General features: G+C 36.7%; 1 protein-coding gene across 6 annotated transcripts in view; it reads left to right on the forward strand.

Annotated features, from left to right (window-relative positions):
• Positions 1–2,601: 2,601 nt before the first annotated feature.
• Positions 2,602–25,530, forward strand: part of NIN (ninein) — a 229,254-nt gene continuing 206,325 nt past the window's right edge. For 4 of the 6 annotated variants that reach the window (XM_036734515.1, XM_036734517.1, XM_036734514.1 and 1 more), the window contains exons 1-3: positions 2,615–2,899; positions 3,573–3,711; positions 22,427–22,630. In XM_036734515.1, coding sequence (XP_036590410.1) covers positions 22,448–22,630 — 183 coding nt within the window. In that variant the 5' untranslated portion in view covers positions 2,615–2,899; positions 3,573–3,711; positions 22,427–22,447. Of the gene's footprint in view, positions 2,900–3,572; positions 3,712–10,917; positions 10,979–22,426; positions 22,631–25,530 lie in introns of all 6 variants that reach the window. The other 2 variants (XM_036734513.1, XM_036734512.1) reach the window with 2 other exon arrangements.

Below are 25,530 nucleotides of genomic sequence, written 5' to 3' on the forward strand. Positions count from 1 at the left end.
CTTCTTTTCTCCCTTTCTATTATTTTACTTGCTGATCTCACCACCTCCTATGGATTTAATTACTATCTCTATGCCAATGATTCTCGAACCTACCTATCTTGACCTTCAATCTCACATCTCCATTTTCCTTTCAGACATCTCAAACTGGATATCCAAGAGATACCTTAAACTAAATATGTCTAAAACAGAGCTCATTATTTTTCCCTTTATATCCTCCTTCCTCTCCCACTTTCCCTATTATTGTAGAGGTCAACACCATCTTCAAGTCTCTCAAGCTCTCAATCTAAGAGTTATCCTGGAGTCCTTATGACCTCATACTCTATCCTCCACCCACCCGCATCCAATCTGTTGCCAAGGCCTGTTGATTTTTCCTCTGCAACATCTCTTGTATATGGGCCCCCCCAATGCCTGTCTTTCCTCTGACACTGCCACCATCATAGTGCAGGCCTTATTGCAATAGCCTACTAGTGAGTCTGCCTGCTTCCCTTCTCTGCCTGCCTCAATTCTCTCCCATCTTTCATTCAAATAATCGAAGTGATTTTCCTAAAGTGCAGAGCTGACTATATCATTCCTCTACTCAATAAATTCCAGTGGCTCTCTATCACCTCCAGGATAAAATAGAAAATTCTTTGTTTGGTATTCAAAGCCCTTCATACCCTACTTCCTTCCTATCTTTCCAGTCTTGTTACACTTTACTCCCCACTATGTACTGTTTGATCTAGTGACAGGGGCTCCTTGTTGTTCAAGAAACAAGACATTGTTTATGTTTAGCATGCTTGAGTGTTTAACATCCTGCTTTCTTTTTTTTACAGCAAGTATGAACACTTTCCTGACTTAGTCATAAAGGAGCAATTTTATTGGTTAAATATCCTTAAAGGGTTTTAAATAGCTAAACCCTAGAGTCAGAGTGAGAGAATTTTTTGGCTTGGGAGATTTAAGGCATGAGCGAATAGACAGAAATTATCTTGTCCCCTCTTTGGGGAAAAGAGAGGATTAATCCCCTTCCCCCTCACCCATTGTCAGACAATCAAAAAATATTTATTAATTGCTTACTATGTACCAATCACTGTGATATGCACCCAAGAGAGAAAAGACTAATTTTTTAAAGCTATTTGCAGAAGGTAAGATTTTAGCTGACATGAAGGAAACCAGCTAAACCAGGAGGTAGTGGCAAGGACCATCGTTCCAGATATGGAGAACAGCCAGTGAAAATTCACGGTCAGGAAATGGAATGTCTTGTGCAAGGAAAAGCCAGACCAGTGTACTTCTTGGATCATAGAGTACATGGAGAGGAGTAAGGTGTAAGAAGACTGGAAAGGCAGGAAAGGGCCAGTTTATGAAGGGCTTTAAAACCAAAAAGAGGATTTATGCTTGATCCTAGAGACAATAAGGAATCACTGGATGTTATTTAATGGAATAGGGTGGGGGGCAGGGGGGAGAGATGGTTATTACTGCACTTTAGTAAGACAACTTTAATAGTTGAACAGACAATGTAATAGAATAGGGAGAGACTTGTGGAAGGGAGACCAAACCAGAGGTTATTGCAGTTGTCCAGGAGGGAGGTGATAAAGCCCTACACTCAGGTAGTGGTAGCATCAGTGTAGAGAAGCAAATGATACACAAATATATGAGAGACAGGGAAAGGTGGAATTGACAACAAATTGGATATGTGTTAAAAAGTGAGGAGTCCAGAGACAGAGAGACATGACAATTGAAAAACTGAGATGTAAAGAGGGTTTCACAAAAAGACATTGGGCTTGTAGGCCCTGTACTTCTGGAGTTAAGATTTATATTGGACTCCTGTTCTTGTGTGCCTTGTGTTTTATTAAGAAGTGTAGGTTCAAAGAGTAGGTTGCTTTGATCTAACCCTTATTTTTTTTTTATTTAATCCTTTCTACAGATAGATTGTTAATCCTTACCCACACTGTGGGGGCTTGGAGATCTATAGTTTTGGAAGTGAATACTCACAGAGTACACCTTTGGAACCTGAAAGTAGTTGTTTCCATGGGATAGCATCCCAAAGTGGGCGCTTATAGGGACATTGGATACAGTTAAAAATACCAAAGAACTAATGTTACCATTACATTTGTGAACGTGTTTATTTGACAATATGTAACTCCTGACTTTCTTTTTAAGGGGAAAGGTAGAAGGAAAAGGAACATATAGTTAGTAAAAAGCGTACAATGCGCCAGGCACCGCGCTAAGCACTTATAAATATTTTCTCAGGAACAATGAAAGAAAAGGAGGGAAAACGGGTGCCCAAGGAGCAGTTGGAAACAGCTGCGTCTTGAGACACAATCTTCTTTTTTCAGGGATAAGGCATTCTGAATCCTACGTGCAAATCCACGGTTTTCAACTTCAAATTATCTTCCCTGAAACAAAGCAGTACCCAAATGCAGCACGCTTTTCTTTGATTTCCTCCAGCCCTATCGGGAACACATAAAAATAAAGTTTTTCCTAGAACACAACAAAAAAAGAATCTCGGACTCCCAGGTAATCCAACACAAAGCATTAACTCGGCTCTCTCTCCCTTCGTGGAGTAGAGAGGCGGTGTTACGCAGGAAGGAGGAGTCCCAGTGTCTCCGTCACTCGATCAGGCATGGCTCCACTTCCTCTGATTTGCTTTCTTCCTACCCAGAGTTTCCAAATCTCACAGTACAGCTTCTTCAGCCTTGGTAAGGGTATACTGAAGCGAAGTTAAGGTCGTTACTGTGGCGTCTGTGCATTCGGAGAGGAAACTAACCTGTTGCTTTGCACAGTCCCAGATTTCCGGTTTACCGCAGAACCTAATTGTAAGAAATTCCGATACGGTGGGGAGCGTTTGAGCTACTTTAGTCTGTGAAGTGAGCCTCAGCTGGGCCTCTGTGGAGCAGAAACTGCTTGCAGAGCCGGAAAGTGGGTAAGTAGGCTTTGAATGAAGCATAGGGTGGAAACGACTCCCCAATGCCAAAACTGGAGTTCTTTTGGTGTTGCGCTCTGTTTAGAGAAATCGGCTTGTTGGACCGAGTTTTATTTAGGACTAGTAGGAATTCGTGCCTTCTTCCCCCCCCATCCCTCCTCCCCGTCACCAAGCCCTTGAGTGCTTCTGGGGCCCATAGCCTTGAGGACTGGCTGGGGTTGAGTATGGAGATCTCGGAGCGTGGGTGCTGGGGGGCTAATGGGGGTGCGCATGACATCGAGTTTTGGTATTCTCGAGAGGTTCATCTTTGTGTATGGGGATGGAATTAGGGACGAACCCGGGACTTCCCTTTTGAGGCTATGGGTCTGTGCCACTGCTTCAGGAAACTCAACTGTGGAAGAGGATCACAGTTCAAGGGAAATCAAGAGTTGCTGTCGTCTAAGGTTTGGACTAATGGTGGTTAGGTAGGAAAGAGGATAGAAAGGGGATTTCCTATGGGGATAGCTTTAAGCCTGGCTACTACCTGGGGAGGAAAACAGGGAATGGGACTGGATGCTTTGGGGAATGGGCAGCAGATTGCATCTCTTGGGGGGGAAAAAGCTGCTTTTGTATGAGCAACCCCTTACATATGGAAATGACGCTAAGGTTGTTCCTCATTTGTTTTCTTTTAAAGGCCTTACTCCCTGAACTGTCGTGCTGGCAGCAAAGTTTTGTCTCCCTTTTTAGAGACTTTAACAAAAGCCGAATCGCTTGCTTTCCTGGGGCTCTTGAGACCGGCTGCTGTGCGAGAGCTCCAGTGAGACCGACAGAAGGTAAGGGGAGGGAAGGAAAGGGAGTCGGATAGAGCGATTACATACTTAAGGGAGTTTCTTTGTCTATAGTAAGTTGGGGGTGGGGGGGGGGGAGGGAAGAAAACCTCCTATTGTGACAATATGTGCATGATATTTCTTAATGGCTGTGGATTAGTGGTTGAAGATGTACTGGTTGCTGACATCGTGAAAAAGCATCTGTTCATCACCCCTGACACCTGACCGAGTTAGTAATAAACAAGTTTAATTAGTTCTAGAAGCTGATTTGACAACCTTGGGCATCAGTGAGGACTCTAGCTTTGTAGGCTTGCTCTTTTCTAGCTAACTATTATATTAAAATAGCTATTAACTAATAAAAATGGACTGCTGGTATGTGGAGCTTCATTTGCTATTCTAAGTCATTTTATAAAAGATTTTCAAGAGATATATGGAATGAGTACATAACCTAGAGTTTGTAATTAGGAGGGGAAGGAGAGAACAGAGAGGAAGGAAGAAAATATGCCACCCTTAATTGCTGAATAAGATCCTAGAATACCAATTTTGAAAAATTGAAGTGTGATATGTTGCTGGAAGAAGGAAAATTCCACAGTTTCATATGCTTAGTTTATTTTCTGAGGCTTTGGAATCATCCTTTGACTCAAGCATTGTACTGATAAAAATGTTCACTGATAAAAGAATTGCTCTAGCTAATAAATTAATGGTTTGGATTAAATCATTGTTTCTGAACTCAAGCACTGATCAACCTCAATTAAGGTGGAAATAAAATGATAAAGTCAGTTATTGTTTATTTATCTTTTCTAGCATTAAAAAATTTTGAACTTAAATGCTAAATAAAATTTGCATTTCTATATATAGATTTTAGTATATAATACTAAAGTAAGTATATAATAAATACATGTAACTTAAACTATACTGCTTTACTATTTATTTCTTCATAAAGCAACTATTATATAATAATTCTGCATTCACTTGAAGTCACTTGTATGGGCTAGGTAGTCTAGTAGATAGAGCAGCTGGGACTGGAGTCAGGAAAACCTGAGTTGAAATGTAGGCTCAGACATTTACTAGCTGTGTGACCCTGGGCAAATAACTTAAATCTCTTTTTGCCTCAGTTTCATCATTTGTATAATGGGGATAGTAATAGCACCTATCTCCTAGGGTTGTTGTGAGAATCAAATGAGATAATAATTGTAAAGCACTTAACACAGTGCCTGGCACATAGTAAGCACTATATAAATGTTTATTATTATTATTATAGATTGTTGTGTTGGCAACCAAAAATGGGCTCCTTAGCCCTTAGTCAACAAGTGCCCTTGACTAGTTTGGCTTTTTCCCCTGAACTGAATGCTGTTTGTATGTTGGACTGGAGTAAGCTTGTCGGCCCCTTCACCTTGCTTCCCTTGCTTAAGCTGATGGAAAGAACCTGTGCTTTCCCGGTCAACCCCTTCACCTTGCTTAAGCAGATTGAAAGAACCTGTGCTTTCCCCGGCGTACCTTACACCCCCGCAGAAGCTGGATGGTTAAAAGCAGCTCCCGTTGGAGCCAGGGGCTGCTACAGCTATAGCCACAGTCACAGCCACAGCTGAAGCAGGAACTGCCAGTAGCAGAGTTGACCTACGGGAGGAAGCTGAACAAAGACTTCAGGCCAGTGGGTAATCTTTTTACCATAGAGGGGGAAGCATGATTTTGCTACAGCTATAGCTGTAGCAGCCTCTGGCTCCAACGGGAGCTGCTTTTAACCATCCAGCTTCTGCGGGGGTGTAAGGTACGCCGGGGAAAGCACAGGTTCTTTCCATCAGCTTAAGCAAGGTGAAGGGGTTGACCGGGAAAGCACAGGTTCTTTCCATCAGCTTAAGCAAGGGAAGCAAGGTGAAGGGGCCGACAAGCTTACTCCAGTCCAACATACAAACAGCATTCAGTTCAGGGGAAAAAGCCAAACTAGTCAAGGGCACTTGTTGACTAAGGGCTAAGGAGCCCATTTTTGGTTGCCAATACAATTGTTGAGAATTGCTTGAGTTACAACCCAATTATTGAATTTCAAACTTCAGACTACACATTTCATTGTGTTGTTGATGTGGTATTATTTGAGTCTGATTATTCTGAAAATAAAACTCACTATTGTACATAGGCTGAAGTACTGTCAATATTTAAGATCTCACCTTACTAACATCTCTCAAATCCATCAGCATAAGTTTATGGTTATTTGTATCTATTTCCATTTGTCAGTCTGTGAGGAAACATTTGACTGGCCCAATTTTAATTAACTTGGCTTGAAATAAAATAAGTCTATGAAATCTCTTATATAGATGTGGTAGGGATAAGATGTGGTACTGACTGAAAAACTGAATTTTTTAGAGGGGATGTTTAAGAGCATATGAGCAGAAAACTTTTATTTCTTGTTTTGAGTGGTGCAAGATTTTAATTGTATCATCTTATTTAAACTTTTTCACATTAGGTTTTAGGTTGACTCTCAGGAGAGTTTTTTGCTTTTTTTTCTGATATATGACTTTATTGTAGGAGGGAAGTTTTCTGATCTGGATGCTAAAGGACTAGCCTTACAGATGCTCAAAAATAAATGATGTAGAACTTCAGTAAATATATTGCATCAACAAAATATTAGAGGATATGATAATGGAAAGTAATGTAATAGAGACAATATATGCACAGTTCTTCTTTTAAGAATTAGTCATTTTGCTTTCTCAGAATGGTCAGAATTCTCTTATCTTTCTAGATGTATAAGATCCTCGACATCAATGGAGCATCAACTCACACAGAGAAGAGAGAACCTAACAGTATTTCTCTTCAGCCAGTCTTAATTTTAACGTACTTTTGTGTCTGTTAGGAGTCAGATATTGTTCTTTAAGTTCTTTGAGTGTCTTTTAAATGATTTTAAGGTGATATGTCACCAATATTGATAGTTCAGTTTTAGGAATGTTGAAAATACATTTTGTTGACAAAGCGTAGGCTAGCTTAACCTTTGAGTAGCTGAGAGAAATGAAAATATTTTTCATTCAATTTAAACTTTTAAAATTAGTTTATTTCAAAATAGGAATTATTTTAAATTAATAATTAATGTGGATTGAATTTTATCTACTAAACACTGTTAATTGAGTTCAGTTCTTATGGTAGTCCTATGTAGGCTTTCAAAAATAATAATGAAATGTAGCAAAGCAAATTGCTTATTGCTTATCCAAGAAAAGTAGTTTTAAGAAAATGTTTAGAGATGAGAGAATTGCAGGTCTACAATATAACCCCCTAGGGACATATTTTCTCATGTACAGCCTGTATTAATCTTTGAGTAATTGTGGCTGTAGAAATAAAAATTGTTGTGTTTGCTTTTCAAAAGAAGATGACAACTTCTGGGTAATACTACTCCATGAAATGTCCTATAAGAGCTCAGATGTCCCAGAAACATTCCAGAAAAGTTATAAAAATTCAGCAGAATAAAGAATAATGAGAAAATAAAAGAGAAGTAGCAACAAGCTCTTCCATCCAGTCCAGAATTACACAAGAAGACTGCTAGAAGCCCTTGACTGCTCTGACTAGAGATAAGGTGTTGGGGGGGAGGGAGTGGAGAAGAGGAAAATAGCACTGGAAACTGGGGGCCTAAAGCCCACAGGATCTCAGCCCTCTCCTGTCAGAGATGCAGGGGACAAAGCCAGCCTCCATAGCTCTTTGAATAGGGAGACATAATCAGGAGATATCTGCTAACCTCTGACCTTTTAAGATACTTGAAACTCATACCCCAGTAGCCTTTATTGATGCCACACAGGAAATAAGGCAAGCTTGGTGCCCAGATGTCCCTAGCACTGGAGGACTCTAAAAGAGGACAGAAACTGGTATTACTATCACCATTAAAGCAAAAGTCAGGACCATCACAGCAATCAAGCAGCACAGGAAACTTAGCAGGAAGTCTGAGACCTGTACAATCTATGATAACCAGGTAGGATTTGGCAGGTCCACAAGAGGCAATTTTAAAGTTCAAGGAGGAGATGGAGAAAGGGTGAGACTAAAACTTGTGTGGGCCATTAGATAGACTAGAAAGCAAGGATTCTAACAGTGATCAGATTACCATATCCACAAGAAGAGAGGCAGTAGCAACCAGACTTTTGAACGAATAGGAGCATGTGTTTCAGTCATGAGGGACCGACAATGCTAAGGCACAGAGGTGGGAGGTGGAATCTTTTTTTAGAGGAAGTAGGTCAATGGAGATGGATCCTAGAATTCATGGAGAGGATTCAAGTGTAAGAAGCCTGGAAAGGTTGTGAGGAGACTTAAATGGCAATTAGAGTAGCTTATATATTATTCTGGAAGTTATATGGAGCCACTGGAACTCATTGATTTGTAGGGCAAGGGAAGTAGGGCCATGGTCAGATATATGCTTTACCTTTTATTTAAGCATTTTTTTCAGTTAGAAAACATTTCTCTCTCTTCCAACTTCCCTAACCATTGAAAAAAGAAAAAGAAAATCCTTGTAGCAAATTGTAGCTTGCTAGTGGCTACTGTGGCTGTGTAAGACACCAGCATACAGAAGGGCTGCTAACACAGGTTCTTCAATCTGCTTTAGTAAGGAAAGTAACTTTAAGGGGTTAACAATCTCAGTTTAATTAAACACACACACACACACACACACACACACACACATATATATATATACACATATATATACATATATATATACACATATATATGTGTGTGTGTGTGTGTGTGTGTGTGTGTGTATATATAATTAATTCAGGGGGAAAAAAACTTCAAGGCAAATACAAACAGAAATTACAAACATCAACTGACAGACCTTGTCTGATCAAATCACAATACATAGTTACCAATGGGTCTGCGTTAGCAAAGGCAGGGGCCAGATACAATAGCTTGCCCAGAGTCTCAGCACTCCTTCCATGAGTGAGCCCCAAAAGTCAAACACCAAGTTCCCCTCAATTATATCCTGTTCGGAGCCCTGAGGGCTCTGACCTCACCCAGGCTGGGTGTGTGAAAGTTCCCCATCCCCAGTATCGCATCACATACAAGTCAATGACTCCTGATTGCCTTGGTGCCGAGAAATACTCCAAGACAAAGATAGCAAAAGGTTTCCCACTAATTCAAAGGGGGCACTTGGTAGTCTTAGCATCCCAAAAGGGAAGAACTGGGAAAAGTCTGATTGCTGTTACACAAATATACATAGTGAAGTGAAATAAATTCCCACATTAACTATGTCCAAAAAATGTGTCTCGTTCTACATTTTGAGTCTTATCACTTTACTGTTCAGGAGATGGGTAGCATGCTCCAAAACTACAAACCTGTGCTTTAGAAAAAATCAACTTGGCCACTGAGTGGAAGAAAGATTGGAGTGATTAGAGATTTGAGGAAGTGAGATCAGTTAGAAGTGTATATAGTACAGGCCAGAAATTATGGGGACCTGAAATAGGGTTATGGCTATGTGAAAGGAGAGAAGGGAACATATGTGCCATATATTATGAAAATAGAAACAAGATTTGACAACAGATTGTTTATATCATATGAGTGTAAGTCAGGCTGGGAGGCTAGTGGTACTGATGAGATTAAACCAAAATGATGAGATAGGGAACCATAGGTTTTTAGGGGTGCTTGAAACCCCAAAATACCAACATGCTGGGTCTTGCTGAATGAATTTGACTCGAGCCTTCTCACAGCCAAAGAAAAACAAAGTTTATTAAATGTGTGGGGTGGTGAGACCAGCTGAGTACCCCAATAATTCACAGAGGCTTCTCAGGTAGGGACAGAAAAGGAATTACTTTTATTTTACAAATCTCACGAGAACTGGGTGTCATCTCCACTAGGACGAACTAGTGGAGGGAGGCAGATCACAAAGGCAAATTCACCAACGAGAAAACTCCCGCCTACCACTATCACTCCTCTCCATTGGCTGGGAGGCGGGCTTGCAACGTAGGCATGAAAAACTAGACAAAGAACCAGGAAATGGAGTATAGCCAATCTGAAAAAAATTTCCTTTTTTAGTACTAGCAGCTGATGTGGCAATAATTTGGCTAAGGTAAAGAGGACCAATGAGGAAAGAGGGAGGGGGCTTCCTGGAGCAGGGAAGAAACAACCCTATGTGGACCTTTTTGGTAACAACTCTATACTAGGGACAGGGAGGGTGGGGGGAGGAGGGGGGAGAGAGAGAGAGAGAGAGAGACACACACACAAACACACACACACACACACACACACACACACATATTTATTGCCTCAGGCCCTGAATTCCTGAGAGTTAGGTAATCACATTCCTACAAGGTTAAATCCCAAGTCTATCCCATCCTCTCATTGCCCCTGCTTATTTCAGAAATTTAAAAAAAAAAGAATTTTTATATTTTCTCTCCCATCAGGTTCAAGGGGGTTCTCAGAGACTGTACCCTCATCAGTACCTTTGACAGTACCGTCTTCTTAGGGTCAAAGAGGTAGTAGAAAAGGAAGATTTTAAAAAGGACATAAGGGGTGATTTTGTTCCATATTTAGACTTTAAGGGGAGAGAGAAAAGGGAAAAAATATATCATAGAAGAAATGAGGAAGAATTGGGAGGAATTTAATATTTTCATTTAAGTGAGACATGAAAAGAATATACAAATGTCAGGCAAACATTTATTAAGTGCTTAATATGTTTTTACATGGTGCTCAGTGCTAGGGATACAAATATGAAAAAGACAGTCTTTGCCCTCAAGGAGGTTACAATTAAGAAAATAAGTTTATATTGCTATTTTCTGTTTCTTACATCATCATAGTTATCCCAATTATCCCTCCTTTTCTACCCCTCAGAGAGGCATCCCATATGACAAATAGTATTTTTTTTTTCAAAGAGGAAAAAAAATCAGCAGCACAATATATTGAAAAAGTATGAAAATGTTCAATGTGTAACACCTGTGGACCTCTCATTTCCATGAAAGAGTAAGTTTTTTGGGGGTGGGGGGGTGAGGGTGTATGTTTTCTCATATCTCTTCATTTGAGTTCTGCCTGATCTTTATAATTTTGTTACATTTACTTCTCATTTTTTATGGCGTATAGTTGTTAAAACTAGAAAAATCAAAGATCAAAAAAGTACAGCTAAACACAAAAATAGGCATTCTAAAAATCAAAGAAGAGAGAAAGAAAATTAAAAAAAAATACATTGAATTGGTAAATAATTTTAGGAACTAATTATTTGAAAAAGACAGTAAGTTAGAAAACCTTTATTTTTTTAAGGAAAGGAAAGGCAAGTTGCCATTGTCAAAAGTGAAAAAGGACAACTCACAACAAATGAAGGGTAAGTAAAGGAAATTATTTGAAACCATTTCACCCAATTATATTTTGCTAGCAAAAATAACTTAGATGAAATAGATGAATATTTACAAAAATATGAAATACCATATTTCCCCATGTATGAGATGCACCCTTTTCTGAAAAAATTGAGGTCTAAAAACTGGGTGCATCTTATACAGTGGTTGTAGATTTTTTTACTTACATTTCCCACTTTTTTGCGCTTGTTGCCTTTGTGCTCACTGTTTCGCATTTGTTACCAGTATATTAGGTTACGTTTTGCCATGTTCTGCCCAGAAATGGTTCAGAAAAGATTTTTGTACAGTGCTGAATTCAAGTTAAAAGTGATCCAGTTTGCAAAAGTGAATGGAAAGTATGCTGCTAAACCTAAGTTTGGTCCTCCTCCAACTGAGAAAACAATACGAGACTGGCTAGGGGAAGAAGAAACCCTACTGAACACGCCGTGGCAGAAGAAGGCCATGAGAGGCAAGTCGGCAAAATGGCCTGATTTAGAGAGGGAGTTGAAGATATGTATTGAAGAGCAAAGGGCAATTGGAATTCCTTTGTCCACAAAGATGGTTCAGCATGAGGCAGGAAGAATTGCTGATGAAAAAGAAGTTACTGATTTCAAAGGAGGACACAATTGGTGCTTCAGGTTCGTGAAACGGAGTAGACTAAGCATGTGTATACACACCAGACTTGCCCAAAAGATGCCTGAAAGCTATGAGCAGAAGGTCCTTGAATTTCATCGTATTATTGTATGAACTTTATGATGAATAAAGCTTGAGTTCAATAACTTTATGTAATACATTTTTTTTTTTCAAATTTCAGGTCCCAAAATTAAGGTGTGTGTTATACATGGGAGCGTCTTTTAAATGGGGAAATATGGTACCTATATATCAGAGCAAAAAGAAATTGAAAGGCAAATAAATGAACTACCAAAGAAAAACATTACAGGACCAGATGGATTAAAATTGAATCTTATGAAACCTTCAAAGAAAAATTCATTTCAACATTAGATAAATTGTTTGCAAAAATAGGGAAAGAGGGCATCCTATGGAAAGCATGTATATTTTATCCTTCTCTGACAGATAGGAGGGTAATAATAGATCCTTTGGAGACATGATTAGTCATTGCTTTGATTATAATTCTTAAGACTTTCAAAAGTGTTTTCTTTAGTATTCTTGTCTTTGTATAAATTGTTCTGGTTTCTTGTCTCATTACATTGATATTAGTTTGCTCCCAGTTGTCTAAGAAGCAACTTAAGGTACCCCATTAGATTTTAGTCCTTTTTTCCTCTCTGTCCCATTTTAATCCTCCTTTAAAATCAGAAAGTTTGTTTTGGTTTTGACTATTTTTTCATATATTACACATTCTTCTTAATCCCTGTTCCCAATTCCTACTTGTTTTCTTACTGAGTTTGACATATTTCTATGCAAATTTTGTCTGTATTTGTATGTATTGTACCCTCCTTATTCCATTTCCTATAAAAGTGAGGTTCATCTTATGCCAGCTATCCCTATTCCTTTCATGTTTCTGTATTCTTCTTACACACTTCAATAATGAAAAATAGAAAACTTCTTTCTACACTATTGTGTATTCCTCCTTTTACCATCTTTTCTATTTTCCTTTTTTAATCCCTCAGAACTGAACCAGCCCTCTCCCCAACTCTGCTTTTCTTATTTGTCTCCCTCAGTAGCTTTAGAAGATGTTAAGATTCCAAAGAGACATTTCTTCTTGCTTAATAGAATGTTAACAATACATAATAATGATTAGAGAAGCTAAATCTTTCACAGTTGATTGTCATTACAACACTGCTGTCAATGTGTACTATGTTCTATTTTTACTCACTTCATTTTGTAACAATTCATATAAGTCTTCCCATGTTTTTCTGAAACCATGCCCTTCATCATTTCTTACAGCACCAAAGTATTCTGTCACCATCTTGTACCACAACTTATTCAGCCATTCTCTAATTGATGACCAGCCCCTCAGCATACCAATTTTTTTGCTACCATGAAAAAAACTTCTATAAATATTTTTGTACATGTGGGTTCTTTTCTTTTGATCTCTTTAGGATACAGACCTAGTAGTGGTATGTATACTTTTATGGCCCTTTGGGGCATAATTCTAAATTGTTACCCAGAATGGTTGAACTACTTCACAGCTCCACCAATAATGCATTAATGTATCTATTTTTCTGTATCCCCTCTAGCATTTGTCATTTTTCTTCTCTGTCATTTTAGCCAGTCTGATGGTGGTATCTCAGAATTGTTTTAATTTGTATTTTTTTAATTGTTAGTGATTTTTAGCATTTTTTTAGATGATATGTAGCTTTGATTTCTTCAGAAAATTGCCTGTTCATATTCTTTGACAAATTATCAATTGCAGAATGGTGTTTATTTTTATTAATTCAGCTCAATTTGTTATATATTTGAGAAACTAGACTTTTATAAGAGAAAATTGCTAAAATATTTCCCTCCATTTTCTTGCCTTCCATCTAATTTTAACTGCACTGGTTTTGTTTATGCAAAACCTTTTTATTTCCTATAAACAAATTGTCCTTTTTACTTTCTTTGATACTCTTTATCTCTTGTTTGGTCATGTTCCCCTAATTTGCTTATAATATCCCCTTTTATGTTTAAATCAAGAACTCAGTTTGAGCTTATCTTGTTATACAATGTGAGATGTTGTTCTTTGTATACTTTCTGCTAGACTGATTACCAGTTTTCCCAAAAATTTTTGTCAGATAATAAATTCTTAATCTTTGGCTTTATCAAATACTAGGTTGCTGTGGTCATTTACTTCTGGTTATTGTGTAGATAATCTATTCTATTAATCAATCACTCTATTTCTTATGCAGTAGCAGATTATTTTTTATATGTTGTAGTATAGTGTGAGATCTGATACTGCTAGGCTGCCATCTTTTACTTTTTTTTTCATTGATTACCTTGATATTCTTGGCCTGCTGGGTTTTGTTATTATTTTTCCTAACTCTTTAAAGTAATGTTTTATAGTTTGATTGGTATAGCACTGAATAAATAAATTAATTTAGATAGTATTGTCATTTTATCATATTGACTTGAGCTACTCACAATCAGTTAATATTTTTCCAATTGTTTAGACCTGTCTTTATGTGAAGAATATTTTGTGATTGTGTTCATATAGTTCTTGTGTTTGTCTTTGCGGTTATTTTATTGGCAAATAAATACTTGGCAAGTATTTTATGCTATGATTATTTTAAATGGATTTTCTCTATCTCTTACTGTTGTTGGTAATATATAGAAATGCTGATCATTTATGTGGGTTTATTTTATATCCTGCAACTTTGCTAAAATTGTTAATTATTTCAACTAGTTTTTTTATTTCATTCTCTAGAATTCTTTAAGTATAGCATCATGTCATCTACAAAAAATTTTTGTTTTGTTCTTTGGTGCCTATTCCTAATCCTTCAATTTCTTTTTTTAGTCTTTTTGCTATAGCTAGATTTTCTAATATGATATTGAATAATAATGGTAATACTGGACATCCTTACTTCACTCTGAAGTAATTGGAAAGGCTTCCAGTTTATCCTTCTTACAAATAATGCTGGCTCTTGGTTTTAGCTAAATAGTATTTGTTATTTTAAGATAAGCTCCATTGAGTCTTTAGCTTTCTAGTACTTTAATAGGAATGAGGGCTATATTTTGAGCAAAGCTTTTACTGCATCTATTGATATAATCATGTGATTAAATTTTTTTTATTATCGAGATGGTCCATTATGCTTATATGCTAATATTGAACAAGCCCTGCACTCCTGGTAGAAATACAACCTGGTTATAGTGTATGATCTTTGTGGTATATTGCTATAATCTCCTTGCCTAGTATTTTATTTAAAATTTTTTCAATTAATATTCATTAGGGAAATTGGTTTATAGTTTACTTTCTCTGCTTTTGCTTTTCCTGGTTTGGAACTCATAACCATATTTGTATTATAGAAGGGGGCTTGGTAGGACTCTTTTACCTATTTTTTCAAACACTTCATATAGGATTGGAAATAATTGTTCTTTAAATATGTGGTAGAATTTGTTTATAAATGGATTTGTTCCTGTGTTTTTATTTTTCCTTTGGGAGCTTGCTTATGGTGTGTTCAACTTTGTTTTCTTTTTTTCTTTTCTTTATTTTCATAACTTTTTTTATTTAATATTTTTAGTTTTCAGCATTGATTTCCACAAGATTTTGAATTACAAATTTTCTCCCCATTTCTACCCTCCCCCCCACTCCAAGATGGCATATATTCTGATTGCCTCGTTCCCCAGTCAGCCCTCCCTTCTGTCACCCCACTCCCCTCCCATTCCCTTCCTTTCTTGTAGGGCAAGATAGATTTCTATGCCCCATTGCCTGTATATCTTATTTCCCAGTTGCATGCAAAAACAACTCTTTTTTTGCACATCTACTTTTAAAACTTTGAGTTCCAAATTCTCTCCCCTCTTTCCTCCCCACCCACCCTCCTTAAGAAGGCAAGCAATTCAACATAGGTCACATGTGTATCATTATGCAAAACCCTTCCACAATACTCATGTTGTAAAAGACTAACTATATTTTGCTCCCTCCTATCCTGTCCCCCTTTATTCAATTTTCTCCCTTGATCCTGTCCCTTTTCAAAAGTGTTTGCTTTTGATTCCCTCCTCCCTCTATCTGCCCTCCCTTCTATCGTCCTCCCTTTTTATCTTCTTCCTCCTTCTTTCCTGTGAGGTAAGATACCCAATTGAGTGTGTGTGTTATTCCCTCCTCAAGTCAAATAAGATGAGAGCAAGATTCACTCATTCCCCATCTCCTGCCCCCTCTTCCCTTCCTACAGAACTGCTTTTTCTTGCCACTTTTATGTGAGATAATTTATCCCATTCTATCTTTCCCTTTCTCCCTCTCTCAATATATTCCTCTCTCATCCCTTATTTTTATTTTATATTTTTAGATATCATCCCTTCATATTCAACTCACTCTGTGCTCTCTGTCTACATATATATGTATAATCCCTTCAGCTACTCTAATACTGAGGTCTCATGAATTACACACATCATCTTTCCGTGTAGGAATGTAAACAAAACAGTTCAACTTTAGTAAGTCCCTTATGATTTTTCTTTCTTGTTTATCTTTTCATGCTTCTCTTGATTCTTGTGTTTGAAAGTCAAATTTTCTATTCAGCTCTGGTCTTTTCACTGAGAAAGCTTGAAAGTCCTCTGTTTTATTTAAAGTCCTTATTTTGTCTTGCAGCATTATACTCAGTTTTGCTGGGTAGGTGATTCTTGGTTTTAATCCTAGCTCCATTGACCTCTGGAATATCTTATTCTAAGCCCTTCCATCCCTTAATGTAGAATCTGCTAGATCTTGTGTTATCCTGATTGTGTCCCTCCAGTGGCTTCCTGAACTCCCTCTAGGAGCCAGCTGAGTCCTGGGGCTCCCAGGTCCCTCTTATAAATGTCCACACATGTCCAGCATCCTTGGTGATATGGTTCCCCTAGTCCCTGGGGAAGCTTCACTACCCGGAAATGTGACGCTGGGGCGCCAGGGGGTGGGGAGCCATTTCGAGGAGTCCTTTTGCCTCCCGGCTCTGAGCTAGGCTCGCGTTTGGGAAGACGAGGTGTGGGTAAGGTGGAAACCTTAGCTGTGGGGAAGTTATAGTCTGTGGTGACACTGGTGATCTGGAAACTGCTCTTCTTACCCCGACTCATGGTTTGTAGGAGCACTCAGGCTCCTCTGGCATTAGGGGGACATATAGCTGTGGGATCATGGCCCCTCAGAACATCAGGGTCCAATGTAGCTGGGAGAGTTCAAGGAACTGGCACTCCCTCTGAACTTGAGGAATAACAGGGAGAGAAGTTGTGGGAATTGGAGTATGGGCAGGCTTTTCTTCTCCTGCTGCTGCCAGTGCTGCCGATGCTGCTGCTTCTGCTGCTGATGGACTCCAGAGCTGAATTTGCAAACTGGGGATCCTGGGAGCATAAGATGTCCCAACAGACTGTCCACGGGAGAGCAGGAGAGTGGGGCCTTCCAGCCTAAGCTTGAAGAAAAGGGAGGTGGATGATGGTCAGAGGTACTACAATCCATAGAGGCCTCTCCTTGACCCACAAGTCATCTCCATAGCAACTTTGTTTTCCAAAAAATAATAAACACTGCTCTCAGTCTCAGAGGAATATAGTCTTTATGGTGGTGAAGGGCCTTTAGGTCTGAAAGCTGGTCGGAGAGAAGGTGAAGGCTACTCTCTCTGGAATCTCTTCCTTTCTGACAGCAGAGTGCTCTCTCTCTCTCTCTCTCTCTGTCAGCATGTATCTCTCTGTCTCCATCTCTTCTCTCTTAGACTCTCCCCTCTTTTTCTCAGTTTCCCTAGCTCTTCTGTGTCTCTGTCTGTCTCTTTTGGTAAGTTATTCTTGGTTGCAAACCCAGCTTCTTTACTCTTTGAAACATAATGTTCCAAGCCCTTCAGCCTATTAATGTAGAAGCTGCTAGATTGTGTGTTATCTTTACTGTAGCTCCACATTAAGTAAAAAAAAAAAATTCTTGTTTCATTTAGTATTTTCTTTTTAAACAGGGAGCCTTGAAACTTGTCTGTGGTGTTCTTCTGAGTTTTCATTTTGGGATCACTTTTAGGTGGTAATCAGTGGATTTTTTTTTCTGTTTTTCTCTTATTCTTGAGCTTTAGGCCAGTTTCTCATAATTTCTTGTAACATTGTATCCAGAGTTTTTTTTGATCATAACTTTCAGGGAGTCCAGCAATTCTTATGTTATCTCTCCTTGATCTGTTCTCCACATCGGTTGTTTTTCTAATGAGATGTTTCACATTCTGTTCTCTTTTTTAATTATTTTGATTTTGTTTTTATTATTTCTTGGTGTCTTATGATGCCATTAATTTCCCCTTGCCAAATTCTAATTTTTCAGGAGTTAGTCTTTTTCTTAAGTTTTTGGATCTCTTTTTCTAATTGACTTTCTTTTCACAATTTTCTTTATTTTGCTGAATTACTCTTTTTCTCCCTTATTTTTCCTCAATCTCTATTATTTGGTTTTCAGAGTTCTTTTTTTAGCTCTTCCAAGAACTCTTTTTGGGCTTGTAACCATTTGACATTTTTCTTCAAAATAGTAGTGGCTCTTTTAACTTCACTATCTTTTTCTGTATATCAACCTAGATTTTCTCTATCCCCATAGTAACTGTCTATGGTCAGGGTCTTTCTCCTTTGCATAGTCATTATTATTATTATTATTATTGGCTTTTTATTATAATCAAGTTCTAGTTCCAAGGTGTGGGGGATGAATGCTTAGGCTTAAGTTTTTTTGTACTGTTGTTTCCTGAGCCTTGTTTGAGAGCCTGACCTTGGCTACTCCTTTCTACCCCTTGAGCCATGGCTAGGGCCTCCAGCCACACTGTCACACCAAACACTTTTGCTCCCTGTGGTCCTTCCCATGGCTGCAAACTACAGCTCATCCCTCTGCCCTAGAACCAAAATCTGGGACTCTGCTGTCCTGCAAGTGCCCACAGCCAGCAAGGTCCCCACCCCTCTGCTACAGCACTCACCAGGCTTGTGTTTGCTCCTCTTCCTCTTCCTCTACTTCTCTTACTTGATTTTCCAAATTCTTTTTGAGCTCTTCATGATCTGTGACCAATTTGTATTTTTCTTGGAGGCTTGGGATGTAAGAGCTTCAACTTTGTTGACTTCTTCTGGTTTTATGTTTTCATCTTCTTTGTCACCAAAGTAAGATTCTGTAGTCTGATTTTTTTACTCTGTTTGCTCATTTTCCCAGCCAATTACTTGACTTTTGAGCTCTTTGTCAAGGTAGGACTCATTTTGTGGTTCTGCTGCTCTAGAATTTGTTTAGAGTCATTTTTATAGGTATTTGGAGGGGTTTGGGGGAGAGTTCAAGGAAGTGGCTGCTTTTACTCTGTCATAGTGGCTCCGCACACCTTTTTCTTTTTATTGTTGCCTCTTGATTTTGTTCTTTATTAAAAATAAATTCTTAGTGATATTTTGTTTTTTAATCACCATTATTTCTCTCACTATCCTTTCCTCTCCCTCCCAAGGGAGCCATCTCATATAACAAATGTATCTTTTTAAAGATGGCAAAAAGGAAAAAAATAACCATAACTAATCAATATATTAAAAATGTCTAAGAATATATAAAATATTCAAATCTTGTGGTCTTTTCATTTCTTCCAGGTGATGGTGTCTTCCCATATCTTGTTCTTCAAGTCATGCTTGTTCCTTATAATTTTTCAACATTTACCATTTTTGTGTTAGTTCTTTCCTTTTACCTTGCTGTATTCTTTGTTTATATTGTTTTCTTGGCTCTGTTTACTTGAGTCTGAATCAGTTTATGTAGATTTTTCCATGCATCTATGTATTCATTATATTTGTCATTTCTTACACCACAGTAGTGTTTATTTACATTCACAATTGACAATTTGTTTAGCCATTCCCCAACTGATGGTCATCTACTTTGTTTGCAGTTCTTTTCTATCATGACAAAAAGTGCTGATACAAATATTTTGGTGGATATGGAGACTTTCTTCTTATCAGAGGCTTTTTGGATCATATTAATAGAATATTTGTGTCTAGGAAAAGAATCTGTTATATTACTGTTACCTAAGCCTAGTAATAGAGTATGTTGGTATGGACATTTTAGTCACTTTATTTGCATAATTCCTACTGCTTTCCAGTATGGTTGTGCTGATTTACAGTTTCACTTACAATGTAGTAGTATATCGATCTTTCCATAATACTCTAAGATTGACCATTTTCAAAAATCATATTTGCCAGTATGCAGATTGTGAGTTGAAACCTCAAGCTTGTTTTTCTGTACATTTTGCTGTACCCTTCTTATTATTATTTTTGTTTGTTATTATTTTTGTTTTTTATTAGTGATCTGTAGCAATTGTTTTGTGTGGTAGTGAATAGTTTGCAATTTTTTCTAGAATTGTTTGTTCCTGTCCTTTTACTTCTTATCTTTTGGGTTTTGGTAGATTTTGTTATTATTTTATAGAAATACTGTTGATTTCTGTGTTTTTATTTTATAGCTGACAATTTTCCTAAAGCTATTACTTGTGTCAGTATCTTTACTGATTCCTTAGGTTTTCTAAGTAAACCATCTTGTCATCAGTAAATAATGACAGTTTTATCAGCTCTTTACCTATGTTTATAATTTTTCTCTTGGCTCATTGCCGTTGTCAGCATTTCCAGAACATATCAAATAATAGTGGTAAGAATAGATATTCTTACTGAGAATGCTTCAGTAGTGTATGCTCATTGTATATGATACTTTGGGTTTTAGATTCTCTTTATTTGAAAATGTCTCCTTATGCCTGTACTGTAGTTGGTTGAGACTTTATCATAAGTGAGTGTTGTACTTTAGGTCAAAAGCTTTGGGTTTTTTTTGGAGGCAAGTAACTCGCCCAGGATCATACAGTTAGTACATGTCTGACGCTGGATTTGAGCTAAAGTCCTCCTGACTCCACTGTACCACCTAGTTGTCAAAGACTTTTTTCTGCATATATAAAGATAATTGTGTGTTTGGGTTTTTTCCTTTTAGATTAATTATGTTGATTGTTTTCCTTTTGTGGAACCATCATTCCATCACTTTTATAAATCCATCTTACTCGTAAAGGATTTCGAATCACCTGTAGTTTATTTGACAAAATTTTATTTACGGTTTTAAAAATCTAGATTTGTTAATAATGTTAATCTATATGTAGTTCCCATTCTGTGTTTTATCTCTCTCTGGTTTAGATATTAGGACAGTTTTTGTTTCTGAAAAAGAGTAAAAGTAGAGTGTTTCTTAATTTTTCAAAATAATTTTTGTAGTATTGGTGCTAATTGCTCCTTAAATGTTTGATGTACTTTTCTCCATATTGGTCCTGTTACAGTTGGTTCTATTTCTACAATCAGATTATTTACAATTTTTGTTTGTTCTAGTATTTTATGTGTTTGATAGTATTCCTTTGTTCCTTTTGTATCCCCAGTTTTGTTAGCATATAACTGTGCCTTGTAGATTCTGAATAATTTAAAAAAAATTTATCTGGTATCGTAATTGCCTCTTGTTTGTTTGCTCTTTTGTTCATTTGATTTTCTGCCCTTCTCTTTTTAATCAGGGTGGCTATAACATTTATTTTCATTTATTTTGTGCTTGTTGTTATTTCCATTTATAGCTTATATTTATATTGTAGCTAATATGTATATCATTTTCTTGGCTCTTCCTATTTCATTCTACATAATGTAAGCTATACATTATGTAAACTTTCTATATTTCTCTGTATTTATCTTATTTGTCATTCCTTAATCCACAGTAATATCTCATTATACTTGTAAATCAGTTTATTTAACCATTCCCCAGATGGATGGGCAAATACTATGTAGTCCTTTGTTACCATAAATGCCTATATAAATACACTGGTGTATATGGGGACTTTCTTTTTATGAGTGACATATTTGGAGTATTGCCTAGGAGTAGAATCTCTGGGTCAAAGGCTATGGACGTTTTAATCATTTCATTTCATTTGTATAATATGTATGTTATTATATGAATTGGTCTCCTGATTTTGCTCATTTCATATAATTTTTCTCAGGTTTCTTTGAAACTTTCATTTTTTCTTACAGTTTAATAGAATTTCATTCTATTCATATGTCTTAATTCGTTCGGTTCTTAATTTATGCTCATTGTTTTAACATCTGTCTGTCTATATATATTGTACATATTTTGTGTACATATATATATATTCTTATGTGTGTGTATGTATAATATCACTTAAAATCATAGGACTAAGTAAACTTCAAAATTATGCTACATTTATTAACGGTATGATAAACAAAGTCATAAACAATAAATTACAATATAACGGATGTGAGAAAGATAATAGCCAAAGTAAGCTTTAATATTACTAAATTACTGGCTTCTCATTATTGGAAGCATGGTAACACTATTCATTTTCAATATACTAGTCAGTCTTTTCTCAAGGATTATTTTCATATTTCTTTGCAAGATAAAAGAAAGACCTAATTCTTTCAGGAAGTAGGTTCAGTTAATCCTTTTTTTTTTTTCTGGTCTCTCTTCAGCCATCATCTTCAACAGTCCCTCTAGGATGATAATTAAACTTTCAAGATTCTATTGCTTTTTAAAGATAGAGTTATAATATCAATAACTTAAGTGGAGAGACTGTTGATGCTGGTTTTATACCTGTATCTGTACATATTTTCTTCCTAATAAGTTCCTTGAGGGAATTTTTGTATCCCTAGTGACCCACACTGTTTCTGGCATAAAATAGGCCTTTACTAAATGCTTGTTGAGTGAATGACTAATTAAGAACAAGGTTGAAAGGAAAATTATAATGTTATATAGTATATCAGATGATGATTATGACTGTATTAGGATATTCCAGTGTAAATGCTAAAATATCCAAATAATATGTTTTTCTTATTTCTCTTGTCATGTTTAGGTAGATATAGCGGGCTATGGGATGGATGAAGCAGAGCAGGATCAGCATGAAGCTCGTCTCAAGGAGATGTTTAACAGTTTTGATGCCACTGGCACTGGATCTCTGGGCCAAGAGGAGCTGATAGACCTCTGTCAGTTGCTGAACCTGGAAGAAGTGACACCAGCATTACAGCAGACACTGTTTTGGGACAACCTCTTAGGCAGGGTAAGATCTGAAGAGAGGCAAAGGATTAGAGCGGTTTGGGTCGGTGGGGGGGAAACAACGTAAGTGCGGAAGGGAGAGCAATATGTGTTACAACTTATAAAAGAACTAGATGCATGTATTATTGGCTGTTAACATTAATGTTTATAAGTCACTTTATCTCTATAAGACCCACTTTACTCATCTGTAAAATGGAAGTAATACTACCCATAGTACTTGTGAGTATCAAATAAAAATATGTGTAAAATACCTGACAGATCTTCTAGTTTTACATAAAAGGCAGTATTTGTTGTTATTATCTTTGTTGTTGTTATTATGTTTACACTGAATATTACAATACAGAGAAGAAAAGGAAATGAAGTTTCTCTAAGACTAAAAGGAATGGGGATCAGAGTAGATGCCCAAATTTCTACTTTCTTTTATTCTTTGTGAACTCTTCTTGACTACAGACTACTTTAGTGGGCTTAGACTAGTCAGTTTTGGAACCAAGGTGTTCTCTGAGAAGTGGAAATGCATTAAGAGCACTGACATATTATTTAGTTTTATCCTGTCTTGGGAGATAGGTCCTATTATTATTCCCCATTTTACAGGTTAGGAAACTAAGGCAGACCTAAGTTAAGTGACTTGTCCAGGTCACACAGCTATTCAAATCTGAGGCCAGATTTGAACTCAGTCTTCCTGATACCAGAGACAAACTCTATGCATTATGTCACCTAGCTAAATAAAAATAGCTCACATTTATCTAGTGCCTTAGGATTTTCATATCACTTTACATAAATTATCCCATTTAATCCTCAAAACAATCATATGAGGTATGTACTATTATTGCCTGCATTTTACAAATGAAAAAACTGAGGCTGAGAGAGGTTAAGTGACTTGTGCAGGGTCAGATAACCAGCAAGTGTCTAAAACAGGATTTGAACTTCTAGCTTCTTGATTTTGTCTAGTACTCTATCCACTAAGCTACCTATTACATGATTTTCTGATAATTTGTGATCATAAACTAGGGAAGCAGAATTACTGACTGATTTGTTAAAAACTTGATACTGTAAGTTTTCTGCTCTTTACTACTGATATGTTTACATGTGAACAATGGACATATGTCTGATAGCATGATACTTATCCTGGGTCTTGGTGATGAAAATTAAATAGATTTGTGCACTTATATTTTAGTTTGATCTAGTTGTCATTTAAAATAAAGCCATCTTGAGATAACATTTAACTCTTTCTAAGGAGTTGTGTAATTCTGTATTGATGATCCCATAGTCTTGGCCACATGTTTGTATCAGCTTATGTGCTCTTTTTGGTTTGTTTTAAAATTATTAGAAAAAAGTTTGGTTAGTATGCAATGAGTAAAATACTATCTATCCATGAAAATTCTGTTACACTCTTATTAATACCATTGTATTAACCCTGGTATTAACGTGGGTGATGAATATGGGGAGGAATTCTTTAGCTATGTTTTTAATCTTATATTAAGCTGTTGATATTGGTACGCTGCCATCTATATGGAAGGTGTTCATAGAATATGACAATATAAAGGTTATTAGTTGGCTTTCATAAAGATAGATCTTGCCACACATATAGGAACTATAGGAACACAACTAAAAGAAATTACTCAAATAAAGATAGATTAAAATAATTGGAGAAATGTTAATTGTTCATGAGTACAACAAGCCAATACCATAAAAATGAAAATCCTTCCTAAATTGATTTCTGTATTCAGTGACATACCAAGCTAACTACCAAAGGATTACTTTAAAGAGCTAGAAAAAATAATAAGAAAATTCATCTAGCAGAATGAAATGTCAAGAATCTTAAGGGAATTAATGAAAAACAAAACTGAGAAGGGAGACTTCTTGGTTAATTGACCAACAAGGTAAAGGACTAAACATTTTCTCTGATCCTCACAACCTCTCAAAACTCAACAAAGATAAAGCAGAGATAAAGCATTTTCTACTCTTTCCATGGTCTAGAACACCAAGAACCCAAACAAAGTAAAAGTTCTAAGAACTAATGCATAAATCTCAGCTCAATTAGCAGAAAAGGGGAACCAAGGGCAAAGATATACAAGGCATAAGAGGAACTGTTTAGAAGGGAGAATGCAAAATATCCATAAAAGTATCTGTAAAGATTTAATCCCATGAGGATTACAAAGAATAAAGAAGGACCAAATAAGTATGAGGATTGTGAACCAAAGAATGAAAGTTTAAAATAGAAAGAAAGAAAAGATAAATAATGAAGAGAGGGAAGAAAAAAAATCCTTTCTAGTAAAAGATATAGAAAATGAAAATTTAAAAACGAACAAAACAAATTAAGAATTGGATAACCAGATGAAGGTAAGCAAGAAAAAAAAGTAACTAAAAAACAAAACCCCGAAACAGGGGGAAAAATATCAAATTCAAGATGGGGTTTAAGAGTAGAGGGAGGAGAGCAATTGGGAACAGGGTCATCTTATAAAAGATTAGGCTAAAATATTGTGCTTACTATGGAGGAGGGAAAAATAATAAGCTGAAAAAATTTTCAATATTAGAGTCAAATAGAATACAATATAAAAGTAACTCAAAACAAAAAAGAATGACAGATGCATAAGAAAAGAAATTCCTATATTCTATCGCTTTCAAGAAAGACATTTAAAAACAGTCATACAAAGAGTAAAAATGGGGCCCCGGAAAAAGAATTCTTATGCATCAAGTGAATTGAAAAAGCAGTAGTTGTAATCATGCTAGCAGAGAAAGCAAAAATAAACATTTAAAACAAAAAGGGACAAACAAGGAAACTACATTATACTGAAAGGAAGCATAGACAACAAACATGAAACAAGCTTTTGTGCTCTAAATGCCTTTTCCTCCAAATTCATAAAGGAAATATTAACAGTAATACAATGGTAGCAGGGAATTTCA

This window comes from Trichosurus vulpecula, chromosome 8 (assembly GCF_011100635.1).
Source record: "Trichosurus vulpecula isolate mTriVul1 chromosome 8, mTriVul1.pri, whole genome shotgun sequence".
Lineage (NCBI taxonomy): Eukaryota > Metazoa > Chordata > Mammalia > Diprotodontia > Phalangeridae > Trichosurus > Trichosurus vulpecula.